This window comes from Ovis aries, chromosome 18, assembly GCF_016772045.2.
Source record: "Ovis aries strain OAR_USU_Benz2616 breed Rambouillet chromosome 18, ARS-UI_Ramb_v3.0, whole genome shotgun sequence".
NCBI classification, from domain to species: Eukaryota; Metazoa; Chordata; class Mammalia; order Artiodactyla; family Bovidae; genus Ovis; species Ovis aries.
Window position 1 is genome coordinate 66,229,399 of NC_056071.1, and position 26,061 is coordinate 66,255,459.

The 26,061-nt window shown below is 51.1% G+C and overlaps 1 protein-coding gene across 3 annotated transcripts in view; it reads left to right on the plus strand.

The window, feature by feature from the left end:
* The window catches only part of TDRD9 (tudor domain containing 9), a 112,571-nt gene that overhangs the window by 28,692 nt on the left and 57,818 nt on the right, over window positions 1-26,061 (plus strand). For all 3 annotated transcript variants that reach the window (XM_042235592.2, XM_042235593.2, XM_042235594.2), the window contains exons 6-12: window positions 3,615-3,695; window positions 6,879-7,043; window positions 18,035-18,138; window positions 21,222-21,286; window positions 24,129-24,183; window positions 24,335-24,419; window positions 25,784-25,841. In XM_042235592.2, the coding sequence (XP_042091526.1) occupies window positions 3,615-3,695; window positions 6,879-7,043; window positions 18,035-18,138; window positions 21,222-21,286; window positions 24,129-24,183; window positions 24,335-24,419; window positions 25,784-25,841 (613 nt within the window). The remainder of the gene's footprint in view (window positions 1-3,614; window positions 3,696-6,878; window positions 7,044-18,034; window positions 18,139-21,221; window positions 21,287-24,128; window positions 24,184-24,334; window positions 24,420-25,783; window positions 25,842-26,061) is intronic.

Genomic DNA, 26,061 nt, shown 5'->3' on the forward strand with positions numbered 1-26,061 from the left:
CACTGGTTTCTTGAGGCCTTGGAAACAGCAGATAAGTGGGATCTGTGGGAGGCTGTGAGGTGGCGCTGGAGCGTCTGACGGAGGCTGGAGTGAGGCCCCCTGCGTGGCCCTCTTGGGTAGGTCTCCCCACCCTCCTGGTGCGTGTGTGATCAGCATGGAACCGAAATGTGCTGTCAGCAGGAATCATGAGTCTGTAACAGGAATAGAGAAGGGTGCCATTTGAGCCAAACTGCCGCCAATTGCCTGGGAGACCCAGATTCATGAGGCACTTGAGTTGTGTTCTGGGCTACAAGGTGGGGGCCTGGAAAGGCAAAACCAGAAACGTAACATCAGCTGTTGTCCAGAGTTGGGATTGGAGCTGGGGAGAAGGAAGGCCGCTAGAGGGCTGCTTGGGGTTAGACGGCTGCAGAGTTAGGGAGACCTGAGGCCAGGGGTTGCTGCTGGCAGAAACCGTCTGAGAATGCGGGTGGAGGCCTGGAGTCTGGGACAGTTGAGGACATGCAGATCCTTGGGGCGTCAGGGGCAGTCTGGATTCATGTCCGCAGTGGCCACCCTGCTCCACCCTGGATGACTGAACCGCAGTTACTCCATTTTGACTCGAATGCATCCTCTTCTTCAGTGGACAGAGAAGATACTTAATGCCTGTGTGACAGGCTACAAAGCAAGGCTGCTCTAATTAGTGTGAAGTCCAAGCCATGCCATGTGTAAGCAGAATGACTTGCCCGCACCTCTGTGTGAGAATTCCCTCCGTCGGTGCTGCAGGTGAAGCGGAGTGGGCGCGTTTACCAGGTCGTGTGCGCACCTGTTCTGCGGCGCTCTTGGGTGTCCGGGACAGGAAATGCGGAACATGCTCTGTTGCTCTTCGCAGTACAGTGGGACGTGCAGTGTGGTTCATGTTTTCTTCACGACTTTTGGCAGTTTTGAGTAACTTTAGCTGGTGATGAAATCAAACTTCGGCAGTATGCCCAAAGCTGGTGTCAGTATGATAAAGTTCGCAGGAGTCACTGTTAGTCACTGAGCCTTTCACTCAGGCCTCCAGGTAGCATGGCAAGGCTCACCCTGGGTAACCTACTCCCGAGTTTCTGCTGCCCAAGCTTCTGGTTGTTTCTGTAGATCCAGCATCTTTCTGACTGTGGAAGGAGGTGTTTCTGCACACGCACACCTGAGTGACGCGGACAAGCCTGTGTGCGCTGTGGTCCTGGCCTCATTCTTTCCCGAAGCTGCGTGGTGGTAGCTGAACACGTCAGCTGCACTCTGCGGGAACTTGCCCCCCACGGGAGCGTCTTGTCACTTGGCACTGTGATAACTTTGCTTAAAGAATGAACAGGTTTGGATAGGCCTGAAGTTTTACGTTTACAAAGAATATTGTTCCTGTTGTGTGGGATGATTTGAATTTCAAAACAAAGATAAGAGCAAAAGTTGAAGACAGCCAGGCAGTTGAAAATGGAATGCCGTTGTTCAGTGTGTCCGACTCTTTGCAGCTCCATAGAGTGCAGCACGGCAGGCTTCCCTGTCCTTCAGTATCTCCCAGAGTTGGCTCAAACTCATGGCCATTGAGTCGATGATGCCATCCAACCATCTCATCCTCTGTTATCCCCTTCTTCTGCCTTCAGTCTTTGCCAGCATCAGGATCTTTTCCAGTGAGTTGGCTCTTTGCATTAGGTGGCCAAAGTATTGGAGCTTCATCATCAGTCCTTCCAGTGAATATTCAGGGTTGATTTCCTTTATGATTGACTGGTTTGATCTGCTTGCAGTCCAAGAGACTCCCAAGAGTCTTCTCCAGCACCGTAGTTAGAAGGCATCGATTATGTGGTGCTCAGCCTTCTTTATGGTCCAACTCTCACATCTCTACATGATTATTGGAAAAACCATAGCTTTGACTAGATGGGCCTTTGTTGGCAAAGTGATGTCTCTGCTTTTTAATCCTGTCTAGGTTTGTCCTAGCTTTTCTTTCAAGGACCAAGCGTCTTTTAATTTCATGGCTGCCGTCACCATCTGCAGTGATTCTGGAGCCCAAGGAAAGAAGGCCTGTCACTGCTGCCGTTTTTCCTGATCTGTTTGCCATGATGTGATGGGCCTGGACGTCATGACCTTCATTTTCCGAATGTTGAGTGTTGAGCTCTCTTACTGCCCCCTTTCACCGTCATCAAGAGACTCTTTAGTCTTGCTTTCTGTCGTAAGGTCGTATCATTTGCATATCTGGAGTTACTGATGTTTCTCCTGGCAGTCTTGATGCAAGCTTGCGCTTCATCCAGCCCGGCATTTCACGATATGCTCTGCATATAAGTTAAATGAGCAGGGAACGGAATGGTCATGTCCTTAACTTCTTAGCTCTGGAAAGAGAATAGCTCACTTCAGGTGGATCATTCATTCAGTAAACATCGGCAGAGTACCTACCTCATTAGGTGCTGAGGTCATAAAGTTGGAGAAGCTGTAGTTTCCACTGTCAGCCTCTCTGCTGGGGGGACAGATGTCTGCTCAGGTGTGGTTATGTGGACGGAGGAATGCCAGCATTGGGGAGAGGACCTTGGGGTGGAGGGCCGAGTGGGTCCTCAGGCAGGAGGGGCAGCCCAGCCTCCAGCAGCAGGAGACGCAGCTGTGTGAAGTCTGAGCTGTGGGGCTCGTCAGGATGGCGTGGGGGCCGGGGCCTCGGTGCCGAGGAGGCCCACCTGGGGCTCTTCACTGAGGACAGCCTTTGTTTCTGCTTCTCAAGTCCAAGGCAGCACGTTGGTGTTGAGGCGCTGCTCTCTACACTGAGCTTGGTAAGAGAAGGAGAGTTAGGTTTCTAAGATGTCCGGCCAGAGACACAGCAGTGGAGCCAGCCTCTCGCCCTGCGGAGAAGGGGCTCCCTCTTTGAGACTCAGGAGCTCGTCTCTCCGCGTCAGCAGAGACGTGGCCCAGGGAGGAATCCCCTGTGCCCTGTGCCTGGGGCAGCCCGGGTCAGTGTGAGATGCCCCACGCTGAGTGACTCAGCCCTTGGCGTTAGTTGGTGGGCGTGGGCAGGGCTGGGGTGGGCAGGCCCCGGGGGGTGGGGGGTGGTTTCCTGCTGGAAGGCCGATGTCTGAGCGGGGCTGCCTGGGGCAGTTTCCCCTGGGGCCCCGCAGCCCTGTGTCCCAGACGCTCCTGCAAGGCTCCCTGCTGCCCTCTGCTCCTCCCCAGCCCTGCCCTGCCTGCTCCTGCCAAGCCAGCTCTTCCCAGGCCTCCCGGCAATTCCTGCCCTGCTGGGCAGGTGGACTGCTGCCCCGCACCCCTGCTGCGGTCACAGTGCAGATGGGCCCAGGGCAGGGACCGTGGGCCGGGGGTGGCCGCGGGAGGCTGCTCTGTGCTTTTCTGTCTTGTCTCAGGGACCGGGGGTGCTGTTGGCATTGAGCGGTCGGGGCTGAGAATGCTAGACGTGCCCCTGCCCGGATGCCAGTTGGGTCCTACTGGGACCCCGGGGGTGGAGGGGGGACAGTGACCCACATGCCTCTCCTGAGCGTCCTGGTTTGGGGGCTGAGTGGCGGCCTCCATCGCGGAGCCTTGACCCCAGCCCTGGGCACGGTGGTGAGCCCTCCCCCCAGTCACTCCACACTGACATGCCTTCCCCCGTGGGGGCCTCCGTTCTTATTTTGTAGGTGCATGAGCGAACTGAAGAGATGGATTTCCTGTTGCTAGTTGTCCGCAGACTCTTAAGAACAAATTCACGTTTTGTGAAGGTAAAGTCGATTTCATGAGTAACTGAAACATTCAGGGTTAGGTTTATGATGTAGTTTTGTTTAGTAGAAACGGCTGGAAGCAGTGACTCTTCAAATCATTGTCTCCACCGTCCTCCAGACCTTGCCAAGAAGCTGGCTTGGAGGACCTTCCCTTAGGATCAGACAGTGGAAGAGTTTTTGGTTATTATCTTGCATTAAATTGTAAAATATTCTCCAGGCTACGGAGAATAATGAAATGCTGGGTATTAGAGCACAGCTGGGCTGAACAGAAACCAGAGGTTGAGGGAATGTGACTCTGTCATCTCTTTTATAAGCAGCACCGAATCGCACTGAAGTTAGTGGTTACGTGCCCTGCTTTTATAGGAGACTTACAATAGGAGCTAACTGAAAGTCTGTGGGAATGGCCAACATTGTTTACATTTTATCTGAACAGGAAGGATGGGGACGTGAACGTGACCAGAGTAGTGGAGGGTTTGTAATTATTACGCAGGCTAGACACAGGTCAGCCCAACCCTGCTCTGCAGGAGTCTCCCAGAGCGGTGGCGACTGGCGCGGTCATTCACCTTGGGAAGGGCTGTGGGAGGACTTGCTGTCTCGGGAAAGCAGGTGCCCACTAGACCACACAGTGTCTTGTCTGCACGTGCTCCATGCAGGGCCACAGTCTCACCTGGTGGGCGCTGAGGAAGTAGAACCCAAGGTTTGCAGTGGGCTGACCTAGTGCTTAAGACAGGCTTCCCTGATAGCTCAGCTGGTAAAGAATCCGCCTGCAATGCGGGAGACCCTGGCTCGATTCCTGGGTCGGGAAGATCCCCTGGAGAAGGGGTCGGCTACCCACTCCAGTATTCTGGGGCTTCCCTGGTGGCTCAGCTGGTAAAGAATCCGCCTGGAATGCGGGAGACCTGGGTTCGATCCCTGGGTTGGGAAGATCCCCTGGAGAAGGGAAAGGCTACCCACTCCAGTATTCTGGCCTGGAGAATTCCATGGACTGTACATACAGTCCATGGGGTTGCAAAGAGACTCTCACTTTCACTGCTTAAGAGGACCATCACATGATGGAGAGAATCAACAGAACCAGACCTTTCTTGACGGTCACTTAAAAAAAAAAAAATTATTTATCTATTTACTTTTGGCTGCGCTGGGTCTCCATGGCGTGTGGGCTTTGTCTAGTTGCCACGAGAAGGGGCTGCTCTCCAGTTGCGGCGTGCGGGCCTCTCACTGTGATGGCCTCTCTTGTTGGGGCGCGCGGGCTCTGGGGTACCCAGGCTTCGGTGGTTGCAGTTCTGGGCTTAGCACAGGCTCAGTAGTTGGGCCCACAGGCTTGGTGGCTCCACGGCATGTGGGATCTTCCTCGATCCGGGATTGGACCCGTGTCGCCTGCATTAGCAGGCAGCTTCTTCATGACTGAGCCACCACGGAAACCCGTGATTGTCATTTTAAGACTAATTTTTGCTGTAAGGTAATAACTTGATTGCAGTGGGTTTTTTTTTTTTTTTTTGCTTTTTAGGAGTTAAGAGTGTTGGTAAATTTAAAAAAGGCTACCACACTCTTGAAAATGATGCTCAGGAATTTGGTGCTGATCATATGCGTAGTAGGAAATGCCTTGTCAGTTTCAGTGTTTTCATGATTTATTAAAAAAATACAGAAAGCATAATGCCTCCTGAATATAGAACCTTGTAATGGTGTACGTAGTTGGGCTAAGAAACTAGAAGTCAGGTTCTGTATGGCTTTGTAGTTAAGTGTTTTGAAACTCTCGAAACTTCCTCCCTTACTCCTTTTTAAAAAGAGAGCTGCCGTGGGGGCCTTAAGATGCAGCAGGAGCCTGGGCAGATGGGCCTTCCGGGCCCCCTTCTGCTCCGCACCCAGCCCTCCAGAGGGCCCCGGCTTTGTGCTGTCGCCGCTGGCTGCCCAGACTCAGCCCCGGGCCCCCAGACAAGCAGGTGTCAGGGCAGGCTGCTGAGCGTCTGCGGACGAGCGAAGAGCCGCGGGGAGGGTGCAGGGCGAGGAGGCGGGGGAGGCGGGGGAGGCGGGGGAGGCGGGGAGGCGGGGGAGGCGGGGGAGGCGGGGGAGGCGGGGAGGCGGGGGAGGCGGGGAGGCGGGGGAGGCGGGGGAGGCGGGGGAGGCGGGGAGGCGGGGGAGGCGGGGGAGGCGGGGGAGGCGGGGAGGCGGGGAGGCGGGGGAGGCGGGGGAGGCGGGGAGGCGGGGAGGCGGGGAGGCGGGGGAGGCGGGGCAGCCTGGGCTGGCTGCGGCTGTGCGCAGTGCACATCCGCGCTCAGGCGGACAGAAGCCCAGAAGCGCCCTCGCCTGGCAGCTCTGGCAGACACGTTAGAGGTCCTCTGCTGGGATGGCCGTGCCCTGCGGGCCACCCATAGCACCCGCAGGTCCTCACAGAGCCTGGCTTCTGAGTGACCTGGGTCAGTGGGGTTTTGACCTTTGGTATCTGACATCAGAGGGCAAATACAGACTTTTTGTCTGCCCAATAAATGTATTAATAATGTCTGTGTAAAGGTTTTACTTCTGTGCAAAGACTTAGACTTCAGAAATGTAGTCAGCAGACAGCTGTGTCTGCCTCCGGCTTAGCACTTTGGAGCCTGGCGGACAGTGGAGACCCCGCGTAGTGCTGCCGCCATCTCCAGGGCACAGCTGGCGGGCTGCGGATGCTGCTGCTGCTGGCGTTCATGGCTGAGTTCTTCAGGATGTCATCCCAGATTTGCTTTCTGGCAAAACTGGAACCTGCAGGGAGTCCCCGAGCCTCTGCCATCCCACTCGGTTGGGACTGGTTACTGGGCACCTCCCATTTCTCCGCGTAGGGTCAAGGTTTCCTGGCTCCTTTGTCCTCTTCCCCTTTGCTGCTCTGCTCCCTCAACTTTCTGGAACACACCGTCTAGAGCTTATTCTGTCCTAAACTAGTTTTCTGATGCAAAGTGTCCTTTTAGGTAAATGGTTGTAATTGAGCTTTACTGGAGAAGGGTAGTTTCTCACTTGAAAAAGTAACTGAAGAGAAATTGTAAAGTTGACATCTCTGAGCAGTCCTGGATTGTAATAATTTGTATTACACTGAGATCGAGTCAGCGTGCAGCTAAAGCTGTGGCAATTCCGGAAGAGGAGAAGCCTGGCCTCCTAACGAGCCTCTTGGTCTCCACCGCCGGTGGCGCCACTTCGTTTCCTCGACGATCTCTCCTCCAGGTTGTCCTCATGTCAGCCACCATCAACTGCAGAGAGTTTGCAGATTACTTTGCTGTTCCTGTTCAGAACAAGATGAACCCAGCTTATGTCTTTGAAGTGGAAGGAAAGCCCTTTTCAATTGAGGAGTATTATCTCAACGATTTGGAGCACGTTCATCACAGCAGGGTATGTTGGAATGCATTGTTTGTTTTACAGTGAATGTACTTTTGTATTTGATCACATCTGCATTCATTAGCTACAATTGCAAACCTCTGTTGGAGCTTAAAATTGGAGCAGGGCGACGGTGTGGAACGGGCCTGGAGAAGACTGAGAGGAAGGAAACCGCTGGGTTTGTTGTCAGAAACTGTGAGTGTAATAAACCCTCACACTGTATGTCCTGGTGAAAATTATTCAGACTGGTTTTACACTTCGTTGAAGACTAAAATGTAGCCATTTGATTCACTGCAAAACTGTAGATTCAGCTGGGGGTGGGTGGTAACTTTATTTTAGGTAAAGTTTCTAGTGTCAGTTGTGTTGCTGAAACCTAAAGGAAGAGCCCTGTGGGGACTGAGCACGGTGATCCGTTCCTGTGAGAAGCTGCAGGCGTTCCACGCTCCTTTTCACGTGGGTTATCCATTCACAGGGTCGGAAGGTCGGCCAGTACTTGCAGGTGTAAAGTAGCTCCTTCCTGCTCCTGTCTTCTGACTGCCCAGCTCCCCTGCCAACGAGAGGACACGATTCTCAGCAGTTTCTTTGGGTCCTTGCGCTAGACTTTGATGCCTGTAGAAGCAAATATGGACGTGCTGTTTCTCTTTTTTATAGAATGATTTCTTTCTGTGTGCATCTTGCTGTTTTTCACTTAACTTTGCACATTTTTTACATATCATTATATGATTCCTTCATTCCCTTTTCAGAGCTATATAACATTCTTTTATGTGAGTATAATTTTTTTTATTCACTGAAGTATAGTTGATTTACAATATTGTAAAGAAACCCTGGCCTATAACATACACTTCCACACGTGCGAAGATGTGTGCACGTGAATGCACACAGCACATCCGTGTGTGTGTGTGTGTGTGTCTTCTTCACATCCTTTTCCATTGCGGTTCATCGCGGGATGTTGAGTGCAGGTCCCTGTGCTCCGCCCTGGGACTCCGCGCTTCACTTTGTGTGTGGTGGTCTGCGTCTGCTGACCCCCCGCCCCACCGCTCACCTTCCCCTTTGGTAACCATACATTGGTTTTCTGTGCCTGCGAGTTGGTTTCTGGTTTGTAGATACCTTCATTGATACGGCCTTACAGACAGCTGTGAAAGAAGAGAGGCGAAAAGCAAAGGAGGAAAGGAAAGATATCAGCGTCTGAATACAGAGTTCCAGAGAATAGCAAGAAGAGAGAAGAAAGCCTTTTTCATCGATCAATGCAAAGAAATAGAGGAAAACAACAGAACGGGAAAGACTAGAGATCTCTTCAAGAAAATTAGAGATATCAAGGGAACATTTCATGCAAAGATGGGCTCCATAAAGGACAGAAATGGTCTGGACCGAACAGAAGCAGAAGATATTAAGAAGAGGTGGCAAGAATACACGGAAGAACTGTACAAAAAAGATCTTCACAACCCAGATAATCATGATGATGTAATCACTAATCTAGAGCCAGACATCCTGGAATATGAAGTCAAGTGGGCCTTAGAAAGCATCACTACAAACAAAGCTAGTGGAGGTGACGGAATCCCAGTTGAGCTGTTTCAAATCCTGAAAGATGATGCTGTCAAAGTGCTGCACTCAATATGCCAGCAAATTTGGAAAACTCAGCAGTGGGCACAGGACTGGAAAAGGTCAGTTTTCATTCCAATCCCAAAGAAAGGCAATGCCAAAGAATGCTCAAACTATCGCACAATTGCACTCATCTCACACGCTAGTAAAGTAATGCTCAAAATTCTCCAAGCCAGGCTTCAGCAATATGTGAACCGTGAACTTCCTGATGTTCAAGCTGGTTTTAGAAAAGGCAGAGGAACCAGAGATCCAATTGCCAGCATCCGCTGGATCATGGAAAAAGCAAGAAAGTTCCAGAAAAACATCTATTTCTGCTTTATTGACTATGCCAAAGCCTTTGTGTGGATCACAACAAACTGTGGAAAATTCTGAAAGAGATGGGAATACCAGACCACCTGACTTGCCTCTTGAGAAACCTATATGCAGGTCAGGAAGTAACAGTTAGAACTGGATGTGGAACAACAGACTGGTTCGAAATAGGAAAAGGAGTACATCAAGGCTGTATATTGTCACCCTGCTTATTTACCTTATATGCAGAGTACATCATGAGAAACGCTGGGCTGGAAGAAACACAAGAGGGAATCAAGATTGCCGGGAGAAATATCAAGAACCTCAGATATGCAGATGATACCACCCTTATGGCAGAAAGTGAAGAGGAGCTAAAAAGCCTCTTGATGAAAGTGAAAGAGGAGAGCGAAAAAGTTGGCTTAAAGTTCAGCATTCAGAAAACAAAGATCATGGCATCCGGTCCCATCACTTTATGGGAAATAGATGGGGAAACAGTGTCAGACTTTATTTTTTGGGGCTCCAAAATCACTGCAGATGGTGACTGCAGCCATGAAATTAAAAGACGGTTACTCCTGGGAAGAAAAGTTATGACCAACCTAGATAGTATATTCAAAAGGAGAGACATTACTTTGCCGACTAAGGTCCGTCTAGTCAAGGCTATGGTTTTTCCTGTGGTCATGTATGGATGTGAGAGTTGGACTGTGAAGAAGGCTGAGCACTGAAGAATTGATGCGTTTGAACTGTGGTGTTGGAGAAGACTCTTGAAAGTCCCTTGGACTGTGAGGAGATCCAACCAGTCCATTCTGAAGGAGATCAACCCTGGGGTTTCTTTGGAAGGACTGATGCTAAAGCTGAAGCTCCAGTACTTTGGCCACCTCATGAGAAGAGTTGACTCATTGGAAAAGACTCTGATGCTGGGAGGGATTGGGGGCAGGAGGAGAAGGGGACGACCGAGGATGAAATGGCTGGATGGCATCACCGACTCGATGGACTTGAGTCTGAGTGAACTCCAGGGGTTCGTGATGGACAGGGAGGCCTGGTGTGCTGCGATTCATGGGGTCGCAAAGAGTCGGACACGACTGAGCGACTGAACTGAACTCATTGATGCCATGCTTTAGGTTCCTACGAGTGATATCACGATACGTGTCTTCTTCTCTGTGACTCCCTTCTTTGCTGCTGCTGCTGCTAAGTTGCTTCAGTCGTGTCCCACTCTGTGCGACCCCATAGATGGCAGCCCACCAGGCTCCCCCATCCCTGGGATTCTCTAGGCAAGAATACTGGAGTAGGTTGCCATTTCCTTCTCCAATGCATGAATGTGAAAAGTCAAAGTGAAGTCGCTCAGTCGTGTCCAATTCTTCACGACCCCATGGACTGCAGCCTACCAGGCTCCTCCGTCCATGGGATTTTCCAGGCAAGAGTACTGGAGTGGGGTGCCATTGGCTTCTCAATGTGATAATCTCTGGGTTCAGCTCTGCAGCTGAGAACAGCACCGTCTCCCTCCTCCCTGGCCCGAGCAGCAGCCTGTCGCGTGTACACGCCGCACCTCCCCGGGCTCTTTGTCTGCGGGTGGACACGTGGGCCGCTTCCATGTCTTGGCTGGTGTGAGTTGTGCTGCTGTGAACATTGAGGTGCATTTATTAAAGATGATCTTCGTTTAAGTAATTCCCAGTGCTTCTGATCTTTTCTTATTAAAACCAGTGCCAAAGGGAACATCTTTGCACGTCTGAAAGTGTAGACCAGGGTTTCTTAGCCTCAGCACAAGTGACGTTTTGGGCCAGGTAATTCTGTGTGGTGAGGGCTGTCCGCTGCATCGCAGGATGTGTGCTGGCCTTGACCCACTGGACGAAGGTGGGCCCACCAGGGCTCCTCCCCCCCCACCCTCTTTGTGGACCCAGACACCCCTGGGGTGCGGGTGAAACACTGCGTCTGAGGAGCCCTGTGTGGGACAAGCCCTCCTGCAGTGTAAGTTCCTGGAAGTGGCTCAAAGGATGTGTGTGCGTTTGGAATTTTGATGGATGCTGCCAAGTCGCTCTCTAGAGGAGTTTTGACTTCTGTTAAAAACATCTGTAATGTTAGAAAGTAAGCAGTCTCTACTACAGTGAGTTGGCAGACTAGGGTTCACCTACTGTTAGAAGATGTATTTTGTCAAATCTGATTATGTCAAAGGGAGGCCAGTGATGAACATTAAAATGTAGCACTTTTTTTTCCAACTTTTAAAACAACAGTATCTCAAAACAGAAAAGTTGAAAGAATTTTGTAGTGAGCACCTGTGTATCCATCACCTAGAGTGCACAGATAACATTTGCTTTGTAGCACTTGAAAAAAAAACCCTGAACCTGTCAGAGCAAACAACTGATGTGGTGGATCACTGTGAGCCGAACTTGGCTTGTTTGGAGCTCACTCGTTTCCCCAAGGCTCTCTTTCTGCTCCAGGATCCCACACTGGGTTGATGTAGCTGTCGTGTCTCCGTAGGCTCCACTGGGCTGTGGCAGCTTCTCAGACTTCTCTTGTTTCTGATGAGCTTGACGGTTGTGGGAGGAGCAGCCGGGTATCTGACAGCGTGCCCCGCTGCTGGAGGTTTTCAGGTGATTTTCCCGTCAGACTGGGCTTCACTGTGGGCCTCGGGGCAGAGGGCCGCAGGGAGAAGAGCGGCTCTGTCTCGCGGTGGCAGGCGCGGCTCATCCCTGGTGATGGGGCCCGGACCTCCTGGCCGAGGAGGCTTACCGGGCTGCTCCCCGTAAGGTTCCGCTCCCCTCCTTTCCTTTGTGCTTTTACTTTTCCGGGTGTGTGTGTGTGGGTGTGCGTGTGGGTGTGCGTGTGTGCGTGTGTGTGCGTGTGCATGTGTGTGCGTGTGTGTGTGTGTGTGTGTGTGTGTGTGTGTGTACATGCACATTAGGTTTGCCTACTGTGTGTCGCCACCCACCCCAAGGTAGAACAGAGTCGGGGGACATTCTCCCCCCTCCTTACTGGTCCGTGGTTGGAAACGAGTCTTTTAAAGCAGCCCGCGTTCAGGATGGAGGGAAAACGCCCATGTTTATAACTTTAGAACACTGTGCCTTGTCTGACCCGTTCTGGAGTACGAGTAGACGTGCGTTACCGTCTCTTCAGCTGACCACAGTCTCGCTGGCTCCCGTCGATCGCGCCTGGTCGTGCTGCGGAGGGTCAGGCTGGGCGCGGGTGTGAGCTCCGGTGGGCTGGTGGGTGGCGCTCCTGGTGGGAGGGCGCCGGGCCCGGCTGTGTCTCCCTCTGCTCGCCGCTGTCAGTCACTGTTTCAGTGAACGGACACGCAAGGCGGAACTCGGGATTAATTTTTACGTGCTTCATGTCGCTCCTCTTCTAACCCTTGGAGTCAGAGGGCCTGCGTTAACCCCGTCTTCTCATCGAGATGCCCGGTGCTGTCGTGGTCCCTCGCTGTGCGATCTAGCTGAGACCCTCCCTGATGGCAGCTTCACCACGTGTGAGTCCCGTCCCTTCCCACCTCCTCGAGGCCTCAGGGTATCCACAGCCCTGCTTCCCACACCTTTCCTAGCGTCTTGTCCACATTTAAAGAGCCCCGAGTCTCTCACCTTAGAAACCCCTGATTCAGTGCCCTGCTGCTCACAGCTTTAGCCAGACCCAACTCGCATTGCTTACTTGGCACCATGCCCGATTCGCCAGCATCTCTAGTGACTGCCTAGCGAGGTCCGGGGCACCTGGGCCTGCATCGCCTGCCGCCCTCTGATTCTTGGTGCTGTTGGCACCACGTGTCTGGAAATGTGCCCTTCCCGTGGCCCGTGGCGCCCTCCCGGTCGCTCTGTTACGAACGCTGCAGTTCCCTCCAGGGTCCTTTGAAGAGTCTTTATCGTGCTTGATTTTCAGCTTGTTTTACTTGCCAAGAGCACTTACAGCCACTCCCCAGGAAGTTCTCGAATGCAGCCGTGCCCTCAGCTGTGGCCAGCATGGCCTGCAGCTGGGCCAGAAGCAGGGTGGGTCCCGCTCCCCGGGCCTGCCCGTGGGTTCCTCCTGGAGGACGCCCACCGCCCGGGAACACAGCGTAGTCCGTTGAGGGGATTTGGGAGGAGGGTGTTTCTTCTTCTGTCGCTCAGTCGTGTCCGACTCTTTGCAGCCTCGTGGACTGTGGCACGCCAGGCGTCACCTGCTTCGCCTTCTCCCGGGCTTCCTCACACTCATGGCCATGGAGTCGGTGATGCCATCCAACCATTCCCCTTCTCCTCCTGCCCCCAGTCCCTCCCAGCGTCAGGGTCTTTTCCAATGCATCAGCTCTTGTATCAGGTGGCCAAAGTACTGGAGCTTCAGCATCAGTTCTTCCAGTGAATATTCAGGATTGATTTCCTTTAGGATGGACTGGTTGGATCTCCTTGCAGTCCAAGAGACTCTCAGGAGTCTTCTCCGACACCACAGCTCAAAAGCATCAATTCTTCGGCGTTCAGTTTTCTTTATGGCCAAACTCTCAAGTCCACACATGACTCCTGGAAAAACCACAGCTTTGACTATACAGACCTTTGTCGGCAAAGTAATGTCTCTGCTTTTTAATACGCTGTCTAGGTTGGTCAGAGCTTTTCTTCTGAGGATCAAGCGTCTTTTAATTTCATGGCTGCAGTCACCATCTGCAGTGATATTGGAGCCCAGGAAAATAAAGACTGTCAGTATTTCCACATCTGTTTGCCGTGAAGTGATGGGACCAGATGCCATGATCTTCATTTTTGGAATGTTGAATTTTAAGCCAGCTTTTTGACTCTCCTCTTTCACCTTCGACAAGAGGCTTTTTAGTTCTTCACTCTCTGCCATAAGGGTGGTGTCATCTGCATAACTGAGGTTATTGACATTTCTCCCGGCAATCTGGATTCCAGCTTGTGCTCCTTCCAGCCCAGCGTTTGCCATGATGTTGTCTGCATATAGATTAGATAAGCAGGGTGACAGTATACAGCCTTGACGTGCTCCCTTCCCAATCTGGTACCCATCCGTTGTTCCGTGTTTAGTTCTGACTGTTGCTTCTTGACCTGCACACAGGTTTCTCAGGAGGCAGGTCAGGTGGTGTCATGTTCCCATCTCTTTCAGAATTTTCCACAGTTTGTTGTGATCCACACAGTCAAAGGCTTTAGTGTAGTCGATGAAGCAGAAGTAGATATTTTCCTGGAATTCTCCTGTTTTTTTCTGTGATATAATGGATGTTGGCAATTTGATCTCTGGTTCCTCTGCCTTTTCTAAAACCAGCTTGAACATCAGGAAGTTCACGGTTCATGTATTGCTGAAGCCTGGCTTGGAGAATTTTGAGCATTACTTTACTAGCATGTGAGATGAGTGCAATTGTGTGGTAGTTTGAGCATTCTTTGGCATTGCCTTTCTTTGGGATTGGAATGAAAACTGACCTTTTCCAGTCGTGTGGCCACGGCTGAGTTTTCCAAATTTGCTGGCATATTGAGTGCAGCACTTTGACAGCATCATCTTTCAGGATTTGAAATAGCTCAGCTGGAATTCCATCACCTCCACTAGCTTTGTTTGTAGTGATGCTTCCTAAGGCCCACTTGCCTTCACACTCCTGGATGTCTGGCTCTAGGTGAGTGATCACACTATGGTGGTTATCTGGGTCGTGAAGATCATTTTTGTACAGTTCTTCCGTGTATTCTTGCCACCTCCTCTTTAATATCTTCTGCTTCTGTTAGGTCCATACCATTTCTGTCCTTTACTGTGCCCATCTTTGCATGAAATGTTCCCTTGATGTCTCTGATTTTCTTGAAGAGATCTCTAGTCTTTCCCATTTTATTGTTTTCCTGCATTTCTCTGCACTGATTGCTGAGGAAGGCCTTCTTACCTCTCCTGGCTGTTCTCTGGAGCTCTGCGCTCAGATGGCACATCTTTCCTTTTCTCCTTTGCCTTTGGCTTCTTTTCTTTTCTCAGTTGTTTGTAAGCCCTCCTCAGACGACCATTTTGCCTTTTAGCGTTTCTTTTTCTTAAGGATGGTTTTGATCAACGCTTCCTGTACAATATTGGCGAACCTTTTCCCATAATTCTTCAGGCAGTCTGTCTATCAGATCTGATACCTTGAATCTATTTATCATGTCCACTGTATAGTCGTAAGGGATTTGATTTAGGTCATACCTGAGTGGTCTAGTAGTTTTCCCTGCTTTCTTCAGTTTAAGTCTGAATTTGGCAATAAGGAGTCCATGGCCTATGCAGATGATGCCACCCTTATGGCAGAAAGTGAAGAGGAACTAAGAGCCTCTTGATGAAAGTGCAAGAGGAGAGTGAAAAGGTTGGCTTAAAGCTCAGCATTCAGAAAACGAAGATCATGGCATGTGGTCCCGTCACTTCATGGCAAATAGATGGGGGAACAGTGGAAGCAATGGCTGACTTTATTTTTCTGGGCTCCAAAATCACTGCAGATGGTGACTGCAGCCGTGAAATTCAAAGACGCTTACTCCTTGGAAGGAAAGTTATGACCAACCTAGACAGCATATGAAAAAGCAGAGACATTACTTTGCCAACAAAGGTCTGTGTAGTCAAGGCTGTGGTTTTTCCAGTGGTCATATATGGATGTGAGAGTTGGACTGTGAAGAAAGCTGAGTGCCGAAGAATTGATGCTTTTGAACTGTGGTGTTGGAGAGGACTCTTGAGAGTCCCTTGGACTGCAAGGAGATCAGTCCTGGGTGTTCATTGGAAGGACTGATGTTGAAGCTAAAACTCTAATACTTTGGCCACCTGATGTGAAGAGCTGACTCATTTGGAAAGACCCTGATACTGGGAAAGATTGAGGGCAGGAGGAGAAGGGGATGACAGAGGATGAGATGGTTGGATGGCATCACCAACTCGATGGACATGGGTTTGGGTGGACTCCGGGAGTTGGTGATGGACAGGGAGGCCTGGTGTGCTGCGGTTCATGGGATCGCAAAGAGTCAGACACGACTGAGCAACTGAACTGAACTGGTCTGAGCCACAGTCAAGTTACAGTCTTGTTTTTGCTGACTGTATAGAGCGTCTCCATCTTTGGCTCAAAGAATATAATCAGTGTGACTTCCATATTGACCATCTGTTCATGTCCATGTATAGAGTCATCTCTTGTGTTGTTGGAAGATGGTGTTTGCTATGACCAGTGTGTTCTCTTGGCAAAACTCTGTTCGCCTTTGCCCTGCTTCATTTTGTACTCCAAGCTCAAACTTGCCTGTCACTCTGGGTATCTCTTGAGTTCCTTCTTTTCCATTCCAGTCCCCTATGATGAAAAGGACACTCTTTTTTTTTGGTGTTAGTTCTAGACGGTCTTGTAGCCCCTCATGGAATCGTTCAGCTTCTTCACCATTACTGGTTGGGGCATAGATTTGGTTCACTGTGATACTGAATGGTTTGCCTTGGAAATGGACAGAGATGGTTCTGTTGTTTCTGTCGTTTTGGCAGCATGGCATGAGACAGGATAATATTGGACCCTCCCCTGTCCATATTCTGCTCCCCCGTCCATCCATATTCCCCTACCTGCTCAGTCTCTCGCTCACAGGAGCCCTGCTCTCCTTGAGGAGCTGCCTCAGCCTGGGCGAGGCTGTCTCAGATGGAGGCAGACACTCGGGGTCCTGAGCTTCAGCTGGGAGCAGAGACTCGGGCGCTTCTGCCCCACTCTGCTGAGGGTCGTGGTCCAGGAAGACGGTGGTGGGGGGCAGATGGAGTTGCCCCAGCCGTGCCTGTGTGGGCATCCGCGCTTCCCGCCGTGCTCCTGCCCGCCGCTTCCCGCAGTGTCGACTCTGGTGCGGGGTCTGGTGCGGGGGGGACCCGCCCTCTGTGGGGCGCCCTGCCTGCCTGCCTGCCCGCCGCAGGCTCGCCAGCAGCGGGAGGCCTGGCGCCCGTGTCTTCTCCGGGTCTCCTTTGTGCACATGGGGACCGCGGTTCAGCAGCGGGGCCAGGGCTGTGGCCTTGGACGTCCTGTCCCCTGCGTCGCATGGGCTTGGAGAAGGCAGGGCTCTGTTTGCTGTCTCAGCAGGTGCTCACCGGGGGCTCTGCGGGCTTGGATTCTAGAGCTCCGGGAGACCTTGTGAGCCAGCACTGTGCTTCTCCCGCAGCTTGTTTGTAGGGAAGCAGCTCTAGTCCGATGTGGATGTTACTGTTGGAGGTTTGAAGAGTGCGTTTTCTCTGCACCTTCTTTGTATGGCTGTAGTGTGGTAAGTTCTGGTGGCTGCGTAAAGTAGAAGATCGCTTAAGGTAAAGGTTAAACATCAAGAATGTTTATTCAGAGTTAATTGATTAAACAGAGGATAATTTGTCATGCTTACATTAGTAGAACTGTAATAATGAAACAGATTATTTAAGTAGTAACTGAGTTAATTTACTGTAAAAATTGGAAGAAAGGTTGCATTTGTAGCTAACTTCTCCTGGTCTTTTTCTGATGTGTTCTGCACACTAACAAATGCTGTTTCTTTTATACAGTACTTGATAAGTAAAATTATTAAAAAAGCCTTCCTATTCTTGGTGAGGAACTGCAGTATGGCTATAAAATAGATCTTATGAAGACTGTGATATGATGTCATGGTGGGTATTCTGGGGACGTGCACTCCCAGAGACGGCCTCTGCCATGTGAATGCTGCCAGCTCGGACTGGAGGTCCTGACCTTACCAGGGGGTGGTGGGGGTGGCTGAACCTCAGTGTTCCGGAGGGGCCACCCGAAGGGCAGTGTTACGGTGCCTGGGCTCCCTGGCTGGTGCTGACCCGGCTGAAAGCAGGCTGGTCGCCCCGCAGAGCCTTGGCGGCTGTGGTACAGTGGCTGCTGTCGCGCGTGCAGACGGGCTGCTGCCCTTCCCTGGCTCTCTGGTGGTCTTCCCGGGGGGCTCAGTCCTCGGGTCTCGAGGGCAGGGTTGACAGGAGGGGAAGCTCCTCCTGGCTACACAGGCATTTGGAGCACCTTTTCCATGTCTGCAAAACAGATGTCCTGCCTGACGTTTGACCCCCGCCTGCGTGCACCCTGACTGCCCCGCTGCCCCAGCGACGGGTCAGGGCGGCGCTGGTGGGGGCTGTGTGTCGGGGGCTTACTGTTCAGCAGGCGCCCGGATCCTGGCTGCCAGCGATACCATGCTCACTTGGGGTACTTGTTACGAGTTCCCTTGGTGAGCCTCTGTTCCAGCTTCCCTTCTTCCTCTTTCTAGCTTTCTCCTCAGCTCCTGGAGGAGCCAGTGATAACCAGGGCTGTCTATGAGGTGGCCATCTCCCTGATTCAGATGTTTGATGACTTGGACATGAAGGAGAGTGGGTAAGAGATCCTCCAGTGGGCAGTGAACTTCAATGGGATTGGGAAGTCTTTGTTCATTTTGAAGCATTTTAGTGTTTTTATAATATTCACTATAGATATCTATTCAGTGGTCACTCTAGGTATTTTAAAATTAAAGTTAGTCTCTAACAAATGTTTTACTGGAAATTTCTATTTTAAAGTAGCTAAAGCCATACTAAGTGCAGTTTTAGGGCTGACAGGGTTTAAGCTGGAAACCGCAGCCTGAAGAGAGACACGCAGAAGTCACGCCCCGCACGGCCCCAGGTGGAACTTGCCGGGGGCCGCTGTGGGAGACTGTTGAATGCTTTCTCTGCCTTTGATTCCATTTATCCTAAAGCTCTATTCCTGATTCTAAGCAGTTGCTCATTGTCATCCAGGGCGTTACCTTTGTGGCTCAGAGGGTAAAGCGCCTGCCCGCAATGCGGGAGACCTGGGTTCAATCCCTGGGTCGGGAAGTTCCCCTGGAGAAGGAGATGGCAACCCACTCCAGTATCCTTGCCTGGAGAATCCCACGGACGGAAGAGCCTGGTGGCCTGCAGTCCATGGGGTTGCAAAGAGTCGACACGAGCTCACTTCACTTCATTGTCATCGAGATGCGTGTTCGTTGACTGGCTCTTTGAAACCTAGAAGGTATTTTCCCTTAAGGGCAGTTTTAGGTTACAGCTGTGGTTAGAGTCTTTCACGATATTACACTGCGTTAAAAACTTTTACCGTTTACATACTGGAACAGCAAGCAGAATATAGATTCTGCCTTCTCGTGGTAACCAGCCCTCGACTTCTGGGAAGGCTGTTCTCTGTCGCCTCTAGGCACGCCCAGACACGGGACTTCTCTTCTTTCAGTTGTTGGTTGTGTGATGTGAATGTGCAGTAAGTATCAGGGTGTTGTCCTGCCTTCTTTGCCGAAGGATGCCGTGGAGGGAGGCAGCTGCGTTCCGAGCCTTTAGAACAGGTTTCCTGCTGACTCTGCACGTGCGTCTCTCTGGACCCTGACTCCTCCGCTGATCCAGCGGCAGGGCCAGGGATGTGCCAGGACCTGTGTGGGTTGGGCCTTGAACAGTGCTTGACACCCAAGCTGGAAACTACAGCTTATGTGCAAATGAGGACTGTTTTAACTGTTTTTAAGCTCCCACAGCTTTTTGTTATTTTTATATGATCAGTGTGTTTACATTCACTCAAATATGTGTCATTTTACGCATCATCCTTTCATCTCAGACTTTCTTAGATTGTTTCCATTCTCCCAAAGCATGTCCTTCAGAAGTCTGAGTCGGCTGGTAAATCTTCTCAGTTTTTTTGTGGCTAAAAATGTCTCACTCTCATTTGAGAAACACAGTTTTGTTAAGTGTAAAATTTGGTTGCTATTTCTCTCCTTACTTGTACTTTTTCTAATTTTTTAGTTTAAATAACTTCATTGATATGTAATTTACATATACCAAAGGCACCCATTTTTATTGTTCTCTCAAATATTTTATGATGTTTTCCCATAATCTGGCTTCTCTTATTATGGTGAGAACCTTTTGAGTCGGCTGTTCTTGTAGGTAAATGTATCTTTGCCTGGGTACCCTTCAGTTGCATTCCTGGTCTCTGAGACCCGGTGGTGCGGTTGCCGTGGAGAGGCTGCCTTTCCATGAACCTGTGTGAGGCTCTGTGGACTCGGGGAGTCTTCGTGGTGCTGCCCAGCAGCTTTCCCTCCCGTGGAGTCATCTGTTCAGATTCTGTTTTCCTTCAATCAGCTCCAGTGGTTTGTGTCTTTTAGGACTGTGCCCACTCAATGTCTGTTTCTAATGTGTTGGCTTTCGGTTGTTTATGGCACTCCATTACAGTCCTTTTCCTTTCTGTAAAGTCAGCAGTGATGTCTTCTCTTCCATCTCTTTTTTTAATAGCAGGACCTTGTGGTGTTTATTGTTTGACAGAAAGCGGTCTGACTGGCCGTTTGGCCGCGGGCTCTCCGTGGCTGTGCTGGGGCCGCCTCTAGCTGGGGAGGGCGGGGCTCCCCTGCGAGTGTGGCTGCTCTTGCTCTGGGGCGCAGGCTCCAGGCGCACGGGCTTCAGTGGTGGCCGCACGGGGCTCAGTCGTCGTGGCACCTGGGCTCAGCTACCCTGTGGCGTGTGGACCCCTCCAAGACCAGAGGGCGAACCTGCGTCCCCTGCACTGGCAGATGGGTTCTTACCCACCGTGCCACCAGGAAGCCCCTCTATTGCTGACTGGAGTCACTGGACTCTGTTTTTCTTTGGTCAAAGTAGGTAGATTTGTCAGCTTGTCTTTCCAAAGAGCTAGGTTTGTGATTTTCTGTTGCTTTTCTTTCTCTATTTCATTAATTTCCACTCTAATCTTTTTTTTTTCTTAATTCTTGCAAAAGCCAAGAAACAATAGTCCCCACCATTCCTGGGAATAGTAACCACAGAGAAAGAGGCGGGGTGAGGGGGTAGCCCAGTGGCTGCAGCTCTGTGGCCCTGCCTGTTCCCATCACGCTCTCATTGCTGAGCTGAAGGTTCCCACTTCCTTGTTCTTGTCGGTCTCTCCAGCTGGGATGTCAGTAGGGCAGGCAGCGGACTGTCTCAGTGCTGTGCGGGCCCGCATGGCGGAAGCCTGGCACCTGGGCGGGCCGCGGGGTTGTGGAGGACTCAGGCGTCTGAGCTCCCGTGGAGTAGACGGGCCGATGGAAGCAGGATTCGAGGGGATGGTTTGAGGCCTCGGTCTGTGAAGGTGCTTTTCTGATAATCGTTTCTGTTCCTTGTGAGTTTAAGTTTTGTTTGTAATAGTTATTCTAAATCTTTCGTATTTTGAGGGTCTAGATTACAGTAACTAAACATCAAAGACTTTTGCTGATGATGAGTTTTAATGGGACAAAGTAGTCAGGAGGCTGGAGGCCTCTTGGTTTCCTGTGGGGCTTTGGGCTGTGTCTCCCGTCCTGGGGCCCCTGTGTTGTTTTATGTAAAGGACAGAATGTTGCAGTGGGTGACTTGGAGGTAAGAGCCTCTGACGGTTAGAAGCCTGTACTACCAGGACTCTAAAAAAGCACGGCTACTTCACCTTGACTAATGTTTGTGCACCTTACCTGTTAACAGGGCCAAGACCCGGCCGGGCACCCCGTTTGTGTCGGAGCGGAGCAGTGTACTGGTGTTTCTGCCGGGTGAGTGCTGTCCTTCCACGCTGCGGCATTGTGCTCGGGATGGAGGCTGGTTTGTGTCTAGCACATATGGTGAAATGTGGTTATTTGTAGAGTGGGTTTATTTTTGGACTCTGGGAATGGGAATGGATGGCGTTCTTAGTTTGACCTCTTACTATAAGCTTTATGTTGCTAAAAACGTTGATAATGAAGAGTTTAATGTTATGTTTGAGGGCAGTCTGACCCCCTTCGGGAAAAAATCGGCTATGTTAAGTTTGCTATTTTTGATGTAATTGTCATCGGAAAAGACTCTGCTGGGAGGGATTGGGGGCAGGAGAAGAAGGGGACGACCAAGGATGAGATGGCTGGATGGCATCACTGACTCGATGGACGTGAGTCTGAGTGAACTCCGGGAGTTGGTGATGGACAAGGAGGCCTGGCGTGCTGTGGTTCATGGGGTCATGGAGAATCGGACACGACTGAGCGACTGAACTGTCATCCATCTGCATTTAAAATTTATTTAATAATAATACCATTATTGTAATACCATGAAAATAATCAAGGTAGTCCTCGAGTTCTTTTGTCTTCAGTATTTGACAAAATAATCTGCTTAAGATACTTGACATTATGCAGTTCAGTTCAGTCCCTCGGTTGCGTCTGACTCTTTGCAACCCCATGGACTACAGCACACCAGACTTGCCTGTCCTTCACACCGTCTCCTGGAGCTTGCTCAAACTCATGTCCATTGAGTCGGGGATGCCATCCAACCGTCTCATCCTCTGTCGTTCCCTTCTGCTGCCTTCAATCTTTCCCAGCATCAGGGTCTTTTCCAGTGAATCAGCTCTTTGGCATCAGGTGGCCAAAGTATTGGAGCTTCAGCTTCAGCATCAATCCTTCCAATGAATATTCAGGGTTGATAACCTTTAGGGTTGACTGATTTGATCTCCTTGGTGTCCAAGGGACTGTCAAGAGTCTTCTCCAGCAGTTTTCAACTTCTCCACAGTTCAAAAGCATCAGTCCTTCAGTGCTCAGCTTTCTTTATGGTCCAACTCTCACATCCATACATGACTTCTAGAAAAACCATAGCTTTGACTAGATGGACCTTTGTCAGTGAAGTAACGTCTTTGCTTTTTAATATGCTGTCTAGGTTTTTCTTAGCCTTTCTTCCAAGGAGCAAGCATCTTTTATTAATTTGACAATATTAATTCATGTTAAATTGTACTTTTTCAAAATGATGTTTTTTTAATGATTTTTTAATCAAGTGATATAGCTTGATGAAACTATGACAGTTCATGTATTTTTTGTCGTGGAAAGTAATGTATAGAACACGTGGGTATTTGTGCTAGTTTTGGTGGAGAACAAGCATCATGAATAAAGGGAGCTTCTTTTACTTTGAACGCAGCATGTGAGCTGAAAGCTCTGCCCGTGTGCTGCTTGAGTTGGTGTGGATTAGTTTTGTATTTGATCTGATCAGTTTCGTATCCAGAGGACCGCCGTCCGCTGGCGGCTCTGTGCAGCTGCCTGTGCCCGTGTAGGTACTTGTCAGCGATTTCCGAGTGGGGCAGGGCAGTGCACGCCTGGGAACGCCTGGCGCGAGGCGCGGGCTTTCTCGCCGCTAAACGTCACCGGCACAAGGCGTCTGCCAGTGACACCTTACAGTTTGGTCTGTTGTCTTTCTGTTACACGCTTATGTGAGTTGAGGTTCGATAGTGTGCTCACTTCAGTGACTGATCTTTGGGAATGGTTCTGTGTTAGGGTTCTTAGGGGTGCTGTAACAAAGCCCGGCAGACATTAATTCCCTGGCTGCTGTGGAGACCGGAAGTGAAAATGAAAGAGTCTCCGGGCCCTGCTCCCTGGGGCTCTGGCCGGGCTCCTCCCGCAGGCAGTCTTCGCCCCCGCGGCTCGAGGCTTGTCCTCCTGCCTCGATGGTTACACGGTGTTTTCTGTGTGTGTGTCTTCTCACAAGGACAGCAGTCCTATTGAAACAAAGGCCCGGTCTTGTCCAGTGTGACCTCCTCTTGACTAATTAGATCTGCAGTGATGCTTTACTTGCAAATAAAGTCACGTTCTGAGGGACTGGAGTTGGGGCTTCCGCATCTTTTGGGGGGCCCACAGGTCAACCCATAGAGGTTCAAATATTGACAATTCAGAATGTGGCAAAATCACATGCAAACTTCATGTATATCAGCGAGCATTTGTGGACCTAGTAAACAGGCAGTACATCTTTGTGACCGATACTCTGTAATTATCAGTTTCCGATTGTAAGAGTTTCGCATAATTAATGTGAGGCGTTTGGAAAACTAGTGGGGGGCCCAGGAAATGTAAAATTACCCATAGGGCCAGCACGCACAGGCAGCCCCTGCTGCGGAGAGGAAAACGTTGGAAGAATACGGTTCTTGTCATATTTTTGAGTTACTGGTAGAGCCGACTCATTCTGGATACAAAACTAATCAGTACCAAATACAAAACTAATCCATACCAAGTCATTGGAAAAGACCCTGATGCTGAGAAAGATTGAGGGCAGGAGGAGAAGAGGGCAGCAGAGGATGAGACGGTTGGCTGGCATCACCAGCTCAATGGACATGAGGTTGAGCAAGCTCCAGGAGATGGTGAAGGACAGGGGAGCCTGGTGTGCTGCAGCTCATGGGGCTGCAAAGAGTTGGACTCGACTTCGTGACTGAACAACAACGAAAACAATGTTCCCCACTTGTCACTGGTGATGCTGACGTGTTTGGGTGAGGAGGGTAAGGAAGTCCACTGAGATGAATCGGCAGTACCGTCTTTAAAAAAGACGTCGTCTTAAAGGTTGTTTTCTAGAAATGAATACAAATCTCTTTTTTCCTCCCCTGCTGTCTTTCTTCCCTAGGTCTGGGTGAAATAAACTACATGCACGAACTTCTCATAAACATGGTGCATAAAAGGTGCGTTTAAAATGGTAGCCTGCGTAGTTTTACTTGTACAGCATTGTGTTGTTTCTGCCCTAAATCATTTTGATTATCTTAGCGAGTAGTTACTCATTTTCGTTTATATTTTCCATTTGTGGACGTTTTCTTTCTTTCACTTCTTTTTTAGGTTGCAGGTCTATCCACTCCATTCAAGTGTGACTTTGGAGGAACAGAACAACGTGTTTTTAAGTCCCGTGCCCGGGTACAGAAAGGTGGGACAGCCGGGGCACCCGTTCTGCACTCTGAGTGCCTTCCCCTTGGAGGCCCTGCTGATGAGAGCCGGGGGGGGGGGGGGGGGCCGCGGGTGGCGGGCTCTGGAGCTGGTGGTTAGTTGTCCACCCTGCTGATGAGAGCGGGAGGCCCCGCGGGTGGCGGGCTCTGGAGCTGGCGGCCAGTCGCCCACAGGCGTGTGTGCTGATGAGCCGGGTGTACAGGTTCACTTTGCCTTTGTTTTGCAAGTCCATTTGCTAAGGTCTGCTATTTCCCCAGCCTCAGGGCGCTGCTTCTTGGGCTCGGGGCCTCTTGTCCCTGGCACTGCCCTGGAGGTTGCGTCAGAGCCCACACTCTTGGTCCTGCTTAAGAGCATTTCTTTAATCCTTTATGGGTGAGTGATGGGATTATCCTATCACAGCCCTTCCAGTGTGGCTTCAGATCATCAGGGGCCCCGAGCGTGCAGCCCAGCCCCTTTGATACCAGGAGAAGGTTGTGCGTCTCTGGGGCAGCCTAGGCCTTGCCGGCAGCTCAGGGCTCTTAGGCGCTGTGGCCCTCCAGGGCCTCTGCCTCTAGTCTGTCACGCTCTGCGCCCCTGGGTAATTCCGAGGTCCCCTGCAGCTGCCGAATCCGGGGTCGGGGGAGCTGGTTTTGCCCCGGTTTCTTGCCTGCTGTGTGCAGAGCCTGGCTTTCTGTGCATTGAGGGCTCCGCTGGACCCCCGAGAGCGAGTCCACCAGGAAAAGCTGCAGCTTCACATGGAGGGGAGGGTTGAGAGCACGCGTGTGGACTCGGACGATGACTCGAGGCTCTGTCCCTTATAGGTGTGTGCTTTGAGCACCTCCTCCAAGGCTCAATTTTACTGTTTGAAAGGAGAGGCAATAAAATCACCTTGCAGAGCTGTTAGGAAGGTTGATTATGATAGCATTTGTCTGTCCTTGAATTTCGGTGGTGCTGCCAGGCCGACACTGGGGGTGTTCAGTACCCACACGCCAGTGCTGCAGGGCGAGCTGCTGTTTACTGAGCGCTCGGTTCAGGCCAGGAGCAGTTCTGAGCATTCTAAATTTATTAGCTCAAATAATAGGGTGGGTTTTGCTGCAGTCTCCATTTTGCAGATGAGGAGACTGAGGTGAGTGGCCCAGGGTCCCACACTGGTGTGGAGCAGAGCCCCCGCACTGGCTCCTCTCGCCTCACCCCCGAGACCCTTGACCAGCTGTGGACGTTTGTGTAAAGTAGGAAAATGGCTGGTTTTAAAACGTGAGTCCAGTGCTTTGCCTTTCAGTGACTTGGAGCTGCTTTGCTGTCGCTGTGCCTGCTGCCTCCCGTATGTGTGAGCGCGTCCGATTGCTCCCTTCTGTTTGCTTGCAGATCATTCTGTCCACCAACATCGCAGAGAGCTCTGTCACAGTTCCAGACGTCAAGTACGGTGAGACCCCCGTCTCCCCCCGCGTGGCCGGGGCAGTTGTGGCCTGTGTGTCCCTCGGGAGGCCCCTCCCTGTCACTGTCTCTTCCCTGTTCTGGAGGTGCAAGCTCCGTGCTGTCCTCCGAGCATGTGCGTCCTTTCACGCGGGCAGCCTCTGGGCACAGTTACTAACACAGGAAGTGATCCGGGGCGTGCCAGGGTCTGTGGGCAGTAGAGCGTTGGG